This window comes from Lipotes vexillifer, unplaced genomic scaffold, assembly GCF_000442215.2.
Source record: "Lipotes vexillifer unplaced genomic scaffold, Lipotes_vexillifer_v1.1 scaffold572, whole genome shotgun sequence".
Taxonomy (NCBI): domain Eukaryota; kingdom Metazoa; phylum Chordata; class Mammalia; order Artiodactyla; family Lipotidae; genus Lipotes; species Lipotes vexillifer.
The window spans coordinates 755793-765919 of record NW_006771270.1 but is presented as its reverse complement, the minus strand read 5'-3'; the positions used below and the strand labels follow the sequence as shown (position 1 = coordinate 765919).

General features: G+C 38.3%; 1 protein-coding gene across 1 annotated transcript in view; it reads left to right on the top strand.

The window, feature by feature from the left end:
* The window catches only part of SLFN12 (schlafen family member 12), a 17040-nt gene extending 7143 nt beyond the window's left edge, over positions 1-9897 (top strand). Inside the window, exon 2 of the mRNA XM_007446594.1 lies at positions 9317-9897. Coding sequence (XP_007446656.1) covers positions 9317-9897 — 581 coding nt within the window. The remainder of the gene's footprint in view (positions 1-9316) is intronic.
* The last annotated feature ends 230 nt before the right edge of the window (positions 9898-10127 follow it).

Genomic DNA, 10127 nt, shown 5'->3' with positions numbered 1-10127 from the left:
TCAAATTTTTTTTTTTGTTTTTTTTTTTAAACTTTTTTTTTTTTTTTTTTTTTAGGTACGCAGGGCTCTCTCTGCTGTGGTCTCTCCCGCTGCGGAGCACAGGCTCCGGACACGCAGGCCCAGCGGCCATGGCCCACGGGCCCAGCCGCTCCGCGGCACACAGGATCCTCCCGGACTGGGGCACAAACTCACATCCCCTGCGTTGGCAGGCGGACTCCCAACCACTGCGCCACCAGGGAAGCCCTATTGAAGACTTTTGCATCTATATTAATTAGGGTTATTGGCCTGTAGTTTTCTTTTCTTTTCTTGTGGTATCTTTGTCTGGCTTTAGTATCAGGGTGATGCTGGCCTCATAAAATGAGTTTGGAGGTGTTCCCTCTTTTATTTTTTAGAAGAGATTAAGAAGGATTGGAATTAATTCTTTGAATGTTTGGTAGAATTCACCCATGAAGCTATCTGGACTTGGGCTTTTCTTCATAGGGAGGCTTCAATCATTCAGTCTCTTTGATTGTTATTGGTCTGTTTAGATTTTCTATTTCTTTTTGATTCAGTCTTGGTAAGTTGTATGTTTCTAGAAATTTATCTGTTTCTTCTAGATTATCCAGTTTGTTGGCATATAATTATTCATAAGAGTCCCTATTGGTCCTTTTTATATGTGAAGCATCCATTGTAATGTTTTCTTTATCATTTCTGGTTTTATTTATTTGAGATTTCTCTCTCTTTCTTGCTTAGTTTGTCTGGCTAAAGTTTGTCATTTTCGTTTATCTTTTTTTAAGAAACCAACTCTTAGTTTTGTTGATTTTTTCTGTTATTTTTCTATTCTCTACTTGATTTAATTCTGCTCTAATCTTTATTATTTCCTTCCTTCTGATAATATGGAGCTTACTTTGTTGTTGTTTTTCAGTTCTTTGAGGTGTAAGGTTATGTTGTTTGTTATATTTTTATTTTATAATGTAGGCCTTTATCACTATAAACTTACCTATTAATACTGCTTTTGTTACAACCCATAATTTTTGGTATATTGTATTTTCATTTGTCTTGAGATATTTTTGAAATTCCCTTTGGATTTCCGCCTTGACCTAATGGCTATTCAACAGTGTGCTGTTTAGTTTCCAAGTGTTCGTGAAGTTCTCATTTTATTGTTATTATTGATCTCTAGTTTCCTTTTATTTTGGTCAGAACAATACTTGGTATGGTTTCAATCTTCCTAAATTTGTTACGACTTGTTTGTGACCTAACGTGCTCTGTCTCAGAGAATGTCCCATGTGCACTTGAGAAGAGTGTGTGTTCTGCTGGAGGGTGGAAAGTTCTGTATATGTCTAAGTTCATTTGATCTTTAGTTCAAGTCTGTTATTTTCTTATTTGGATGTTCTAACCATTGTTGAGAGTGAAAATAGTGAAGTCTTATACTAATATTTTATTGCTGCCAACTTCTCCATTCAGATTTTTCAATATTTGCTTTATATACTTATGTGCTGTGATGTTGGGTGCATATATATTTACAGTTGTTACATCTCACTGTTGAATTGACCCTTTTATCATTGTGTTTTGACTTCTTTGTCTCCAAAGACTACTTTTTTAAAAATTTTATTTTATTTTATTTTATTTATTTATTTTTTTGGCTGCACTGCACGGCATGTGGGATCTTAGTTCCCTGATCAGGGATCCAGCCCACGTCCCCTGCATTGGAAACTCAGAGTCTTAACCACTGGACCACCAGGGAGGTCCCACTAAAGACTATTTTAGACTTTAATTCTATTTTTTCTGATATAAGTATTGCCATTCCTGCTTTATTTTAGTTACCATTTCTCTGGACTATCGTTTTCCATCTCTTCATTTTCAACAAATATGCATCCTTGAATCTAAAGTGAGTTTCTTTTAGACAGCATATAATTGGATCTTGGTTTTTAATGCATACAACCACTCTAAATTTTTTGATTGGAAACATTAAACCATTTTCATTTAAAGTAATTATTAGTAGGGAAGGATTTATTATAGTCATTTTCTTAACTGTTTTCTGTTTGTTCTTTTGTCACTTTTTTCTCTCTTGCTGTCATCTTTGTGCTTCATTAGGGTTTTGTGGAGGGGGGGTTGTTTGTTTTATTTTTTGTATTGTTAGGCTTGACTCCTTCCTCTTTTTGTGGTGTAACTTCTATAGGTATTTTCTTTGCAATTACCATAGGGTTTACACAAAATATCTTATAGCTGTAAGAGTCTACTTTAAGCTGATAACAACTTAATTTCACTTGCATATAAAAACTATACTTTTACCTCTTCTCCCTCCACATTATATGCTATTAATGTCACAGTTTATATCTCTTTATATTGTGTATCCAATAACATAAGTTAATTATAGTTATTTTTAATACTTTAGTCATTTAAATTTTTTAACATTTTTATTGGAGTATAATTGCTTTACAATGTTGTGTTACTTTCTGCTGTATAACAAAGTGAATCAGCTATATGTATACGTATATCCTCATATCCCGTCCCTCTTGCGTCTCCCTCCTACCCACCCTATCCCACCCCTCTAGGTGGTCACAAAGCACCGAGCTGATCTCCTTGTGCTATGAGGCTGCTTCCCACTAGCTATCTACTTTACATTTGGTAGTGTATATATGTCAGTGCCACTCTCTCACTTCATCCCAGCTTACCCTTCCCCCTCCCTGTGTCCTCAAGTCCATTCTCTGCGTCTGCGTCTTTATTCCTGTCCTGCCCCTAGGTTCTTCAGAACCATTTTTGTTTTTTAGATTCCATATATATGTGTTAGCATATGGTATTTGTTTTTCTCTTTCTGACTTACTTCACTCTGCATGACAGACTCTAGGTCCATCCACCTCGCTACAAATAACTCAATTTCGTTTCTTTTTATGGCTGAGTAATATTCCATTGTATACATGTGCCACATCTTCTTTATCCATTCATCTGTCAATGGACACTTAGGTTGCTTTCATGTCCTGTCTATTGTAGATAGAGCTGCAATGAATATTGTGGTACATGACTCTTTTTGAATTACGGTTTTCTCAGGGCATATGCCCAGTAATGGGATTGCTAGGTCATATGGTAGTTGTGTTTTTACTTTTCTAATGAACCTCCATACTGTTCTCCATAGTGGCTGTATCAATTTACATTCCCACCAACAGTGCAAGAGGGTTCCCTTTTCTCCACACCCTCTCCAGCATTTATCATTTATAGATTTTTTGATGATGGCCATTCTGGCCAGTGTGAGGTGATACCTCACTGTAGTTTTGATTTGCATTTCTCTAATGATTAGTGATGTTGAGCATCTTTTCATGTGTTTGTTGGCAATCTGTATAACTCTGGAGAAATGTCTATTTAGGTCTTCTGCCTATTTTTGGAATGGGTTGTTTGTTTTTTTGATATTGAGCTGCCTGTATATTTTGGAGATTAATCCTTTGCCAGTTGCTTTGTTTGCAAATATTTTCCCCCATTCTGAGGGTTGTCTTTTCATCTTGTTTATGATTTCCTTTGCTGTGCAAAAGCTTTTAAGTTTCATTAGGGCCCATTTGTTTATTTTTGTTTTTATTTCCATTTCTGTAGGAGGTAAGTCAAAAAGGATATTGCTGTGATTTATGTCATAGAGTGTTCCGCCTATGTTTCCTCTAAGAGTTTTATAGTGTATGGCTTTACATTTAGGTCTTTAATCCATTTTGAGTTTATATTTGTGCATGGTGTTAGGGAGTGTTCTAATTTCATTCTTTTACATGTAGCTTTCCAGTTTTCCCAGCACCACTTGTTAAAGAAGCTGTCTTTTCTCCCTTGTATATTCTTGCCTCCTTTATCAAAGATAAGGTGACCATATGTGTGTGGGTTTATCTCTGGGCTTTCTATCCTATTCCATTGATCCATCTTTCTGTTTTTGTACCAGTACCATACTGTCTTGATTACTGTAGCTTTGTAGTATAGTCTGAAGTCAGGGAGCCTGATTCTTCCAGCTCCATTTTTCTTTCTCAAGATGGCTCTGACTATTCGGGGTCTTTTGTGTTTCCATACAAATTGTGAAATTTTTTGTTCTAGTTTTGTGAAAAATGCCATTGGTAGTTTGATAGGGATTGCATTGAATCTGTAGATTGCTCTGGGTAGTATAGTCATTTTCACAATGTTGATTCTTCCAATCCAAGAACATGGTATATCTCTCTATCTGTTTGTATCATCTTTAATTTCTTTCATCAGTGTCTTATAATTTTCTGCATACAGGTCTTTTGTCTCCTTAGGTAGGTTTATTCCTAGATATTTTATTCTTTTTGTTGCAGTGGTAAATGGGTGTGTTTTCTTGATTTCACTTTCAGATTTTTCATCATTAGTGTATAGGAATGCAAGAGATTTCTGTGCATTAATTTTGTCTCCTGCTACTTTACCAAATTCATTGATTAGCTCTAGTAGTTTTCTGGTAGCATCTTTAGGATTCTCTATGTATAGTATCATGTCATCTGCAAACAGTGACAGTTTTACTTCTTCTTTTTTGATTTGGATTCCTTTTATTTCTTTTTATTCTCTCATTGCTGTGGCTAAAACTTCCAAAACTAGTCAGCAACCTTGTCTTGTTCCTGATCTTAGTGGAAATGGTTTCAGTTTTTCACCATTGAGAACAATGTTGACTGTGGGTTTGTCATTTATGACCTGTATTATGTTGAAGTAAGTTCCCTCTATGCCTACTTTCTGGAAGGTTTTTATCATAAATGGGTGTTGAATTTTGTCAAAAGCTTTTTCTTCATCTATTGAGATTATCGTATGGTTTTTCTTCTTCAATTTGTTAATATGTTGTATCACATTGATTGATTTGCATATATTGAAGAAAGATTTGCGTATATTGAAGAATCCTTGCATTCCTGGAATAAACCCCACTTGATCATGGTGTATGATCCTTTTAATGTGCTGTTGGATTCTGTTTGCTAGTATTTTGTTGAGGATTTTTGCATCTATGTTCATCAGATTTTTTTTGCAGTACGCAGGCCCCTCACTGTTGTGGCCTCTCCAGTTGTGGAACACAGGCTCCGGACGCGCAGGCTCAGCAGCCATGGCTCACGGGCCCAGCCGCTCCGCGGCACGTGGGATCTTCCTGGACCGGGGCACATGTTTAATGTGTTTAATGTTGTCCCAGAGGTCTCTGAGGCTGTCTTCATTTCTTTTCATTCTTTCTTCTTTATTCTGCTCTACGGTAGTTATTTCCACTATTTTATCTTCCAGGTCACTTATCCGTTCTTCTGCCTCAGTTATTCTGCTATTGATTCCTCCTAGAGAATTTTTAATTTCATTTATTGTGTTGTTCATCATTGTTTGTTTGCTCTTTAGTTCTTTTAGGTCCTTGTTAAACGTTTCTTGTATTTTCTCCATTCTATTTCCAAGATTTTGGATCATCTTTACTATCATTCCTCTAAATTCTTTTTCAGGTAGACTGCCTATTTCCTCTTCATTTGTTTGGTCTGGTGGGTTTTTACTTTCCTCCTTCAACTGTTGTGTATTTCTTTGTCTTCTCATTTTGCTTAACTTACTGTGTTTGAGGTCTCCTTTTTGCAGGCTGCGGGTTTGTAGTTCCCCTTGTTTTTGGTGTCTTCCCCCAGTGGGTAAGGTTGGTTCAGTGGCTTGTGTTGGCTTCCTGGTGGAGGGGACTGGGGCCTGTATTCTGGTGGATGAGGCTGAATCTTGTCTTTCTGGTGGGCAGGACCACGTCTGGTGGTGTGTTTTGGGGTGTCCATGAACTTATTATGATTTTAGGCAGCCTCTCTGCTAATGGGTGGGGTTGTGTTTCTGTCTTGCTAGTTGTTTGGCATGGGGTGTCCAGCACTGGAGCTTGCTGGTCATTGAGTGGAGCTGGGTCTTAGCGCTGAGATGGAGATCTCTGGGAGAACTCTCACTGATTGATATTACGTGGAGCCGGGAGGTCTCTGGTGGTCCAATGTCCTGAACTCGGCTCTCCCACCTCAGAGGCTCAGGCCTGACACCTGGCCGGAGCACCAAGACCCTGTCAGCCACACAGCTCCAAAGGGACATATGATGGGCCCAAGATTCCTGAACCAAGACATCTCAGGGTCTAGGAGAGAGAGGCAGAGAGATGAGGAACAATCCTGGCTCTGTGTGGAAGGGACTCCATCCCAGAAGCCCCAGAGGAAGGAACTGCCTCTAGTTAGCTTGTCACTGTATACACGATGCCTGGCACACTGTGCTTGGTAAGTATTCGGTGAGTGAATGAACGAATCTCATTTAACTTTTATACTAAATTAAAAGTGATTTATCCACTACCATTATAATAATATGGTTTTCTGTTTTTGTCTCTATATTTACCTTTACCAATGACTTTTATGCTTTCATGTTGCTGTTTAACATCTTTTATTTTCAACTTGAAAAACTCCCTTTAGCATTTCTTATAAAGTAGGTCTAATAGTGATGAATCCTCTTAGCTTTTGTTTGTTTTAGAAAGTCTTTATCTCCCCCTCACTCCTGAAGGACAGGTTTGCGGTGTATATATTCTTGGTTGGAAGTTTTCTTCTGTCAGAACTTTGAATATATCATCCCACTCTCTTCTGGCATTCAATGTTTCTTAAGAAAAAGCCACTGATAGTCTTATCGGGGGTTCCCTTTTATGTTACAAGTTGCTTTTCTCTTACTGCTTTCAAAGTTATCCTTTTTATCTTTAACTTTTGACAATTTGATTATAATGTGCCTAAATGTAAGTATCTTCTGATTCAGCTTACTTGGTGTGTTTTGGACTTCCTAGATCTGGATGTTCATTTTGAGGTTTGAAGAGTTTTCAGCCATTACTTCTTGGCATAAGCTTTCTGCACCTTTTTCTTTTTTCCTTCTGGAACTTTCATAATGCATACATTGGTTTACTTGATGGTGTCCCATTAGTTTTTTTCATTCTTTTTTCTTTTTTCTCTTTTTATTGGATGATTTCCAGTGACCTGTCTTCCAGTTTATTGGTCTGTTCTTCTGCTTGATCTAGTCTGTTGTTGTACCCCTCTATTGAATTTTTCAGTTAACTTGTTGTATTCTTCAGTTCTATGATTTCTTTTTGGTACTTTTTAGTATTTTCTGTCTCTGTTGAAAGCCTCCCTTTGTTCACACATTGCTTTCGTGACCTAAGAAAACATCATTAAGGCCATTATTTTGAATTCTCTTTTGGGTAAATCATGTAGCTCCATTTCATTAAGAAAAGGTTTCTAGAGATTAATCTTGTCCTTTAATTTTGAACATATTCCCCTGTTTCTTCTTTTTTCTTGACTCTGTGTTGGTTTCTGCACATTATATAAAACAGCCATTTCTTCCAGATTTCACAGACTGACCTCATGTAGGAGATTAACTCACTAATCAGTTCAGCCAGAGATTCTGGGTACCTCTCAAAGCTTTGTGCTCATTTTAGATGCTGTCTTTGTTCTTAGTGTTCCCCAGAAGACTGTCATAAGCCAAGTCCCATCAGTGCCCTGATTCAGGCAAGATAGAAGCCAGTGCCCCAAGTTACAGCCAGAAAAGTTGAAGCACTAGATGTGTGTCTCAATTCCTCCTCTCTTAGGGGGAAGTTGAGAGATGGAGTTTATCACCCACTTGTTCTTGACAAATACCTGCTTACTAGTTCAGACTGTGTGCTCTTTCAAACTGTTGCTTTGCTCTCTGTTGCCCTCCAGAACCTAGTGAATGCCAGGCCCTGTCAGCTCTCAGAGAAGGATGGGTTAGAAGTCAGTCCCTCTGGTAGCAACTGGAATGTTTTGGGAGCTAGATGTGCATTTCAACTCCTTCTAGGGAGAATCGGAGGCTTGGTTTTATAACCGGAGTGGGTCAGGGGAAGAGCAACAGGAGGTATCCACATGCCCATTCAAACTCCCAAGGGACTAATGATTGCTTTCTCCATCAGCTCCGAGAGACAGACAATTAAGATGCCAGACTCTCAGACAGCAGGTACGAAAGTTACCTTCTCCCAGGGAGAAGCTGGGAACTGACTTTATTGTCTGCTTGCTCTCTACTGAGCCAGAAGGAAGAACCACTGGAAGTGCTCTGGGCCCAGGAGACTAGTGAATGCTGGGCTTCATCAGCTCTCAGAGATAGGCAAGTTAGAAGCCAGTCTCTTGGGTAGCAGCCATAAAAGATGGGGTACTAGATGTGTGGTCCAAACCTTTTGCTCCTTAGGGAGAAGCTAGGATTTGAGGGTACCCTCCTGACTTTATGGTGCTGTGCTAGGGGTGAAGTTTATGGCAAGGCTGTGTCTCAACTTTTCCTACCCATTTCAATGTGGTTATTTTCTCAGTCACCCAATGTGCAGGAGTCTCTCAGCTAGTTTCTAGATTTCTCTCAGAGGGAATTGATCCACATGTAGCTGTTTGTTTGTTGCATCCACAGGTGGAGGGAGAGTCTGGAGCCTCCTATTCTGTCCTCTTGGCCTTTAAGTCCCTTTTTGATAAATTCCAATACCTGAATCACTTGTCAGTCTTTTTCTCGTATCTATTTTTTCTCTTGTTTTTTTTTCGGTAGTTTGTCCTGATTTTTATCATATCTCTGAATTTTCTTATCATACCATGGATGGCAAATTATAGAGGCTTTGGAAGATGTTACATTCCTCCAAAGAGGATTATACTTTGTTTTGTCAGGTAGATAGAGTACCAGTAATAACCCTGATTTTTTTTGAAGATTGGTTTTATGCTTTTCTAGGGATAATATCTTTAAATTTTGCCTTTACTATTAGGTCATGGCTCTTCTTGAATCTCAGCTTAAAGTCTGGGGTGTTTACCACAGGCCCTCCACTTTGAAGGGACTTGAATTCCAGTCTAAGTCCCCCATCACCATGAGGTTGATGAAATTCAGGTTCAGCTCTTTAGCCTCCCAGTTGATATTTTCTTCTGGGTTTCCAGCATCTCACCCTGTATTTGCCAGTGAATTGAAAAAAAATTGTATGTAGATTTTGGCTGCTTCTCTGCAGTTTCATCCTCTCTGAGATTTTCCCACTCAAATTCCAGATCCTCTGGTAGCCGTGAATTCCAACCTCTTTTAATTCAGCCTAATAAAACTGATGGTTTCTGCTTGGGCTCTATTCACCCATGACATGATGTGGAAAATATCCTTAGACAAAAAGCTGGGATGATTGTGGCACTACTTCCTGTGCTTCCTTTCCATCAAAGATTGTAACCCTTTAAGTCCTGCTTGTACTGGTTGCTCTCCAATTCTTTAAATTTCTGTTTTATATATTTTATACAACTTTTATAGTTGTTTTTGGTGGGAGGGTTGTTCTGGTACAAGCTACTTGGCCATGGTTGGAATTGGAAGCTTCCAGTGTTTAAAATTTTATTATAATTATTTTCATATCTAGTGCCATCAGAAAAGGTGACATATGTTCCAGAAATCCTCTATGAGAAACTGTTCTCACAACACAAAGGACTTGCACAGTTAATACATAATGAAATAGGCTCCGTTCGTCAAGGTACATTGATCTTTTCTAAGAGCTGGTCTTTGGATCTGGGCTTGCAAGAGAACCAGAAAGTCATCTGTGATGCACTTCTAATTGCCCAGGACCGTCCACCAGTCTTATACACCTTCCTCGGGGAACTGAATAAGGAATTAAAAGGTTATTCTATACAAACTGCCTTAACTCTAAAGAAGAAACTGGTAAAAATTGGTGGTTACAGTGGGAAAGTGTGTGTCATGACAAAGATCTATTGGAGTGAAGAATCTTCTACATTGACTGAAGGCAATATAAGACTTCTTCATGATTCAAGCTTATCTGCAATTTACCCTAAGTCCTACATGCTTATAACCACTCAAACAATGAGTGACTTGAAGAAGGCCCTTTTTATAGTCTTGAAGAGACTCAGAACTTTGAATGACCAATTTTACTCTGAGATTTCTCAACACCTCTCAGATAATCAGTATGGATTACTTTCAGAGGAATGAAAAAACAATGTTTAAATATTGTCCAAGGCTCACCTGAATCATGGAAAGTAGACCAGGCTACAAAGATGTTTTTCATTATATAGTCAATGGTGTTCTCAAATTCTGGAAAATATGCCTTTGAAAAGCTTTGCAAGGAAGACAACATGATGGGACCTTGGAAAATCAAATTTAGTCTTCATTTATTTCTTCCTAAATGGTCTTCATAGGTGTTGCTTAAGAGTTATTAAGAA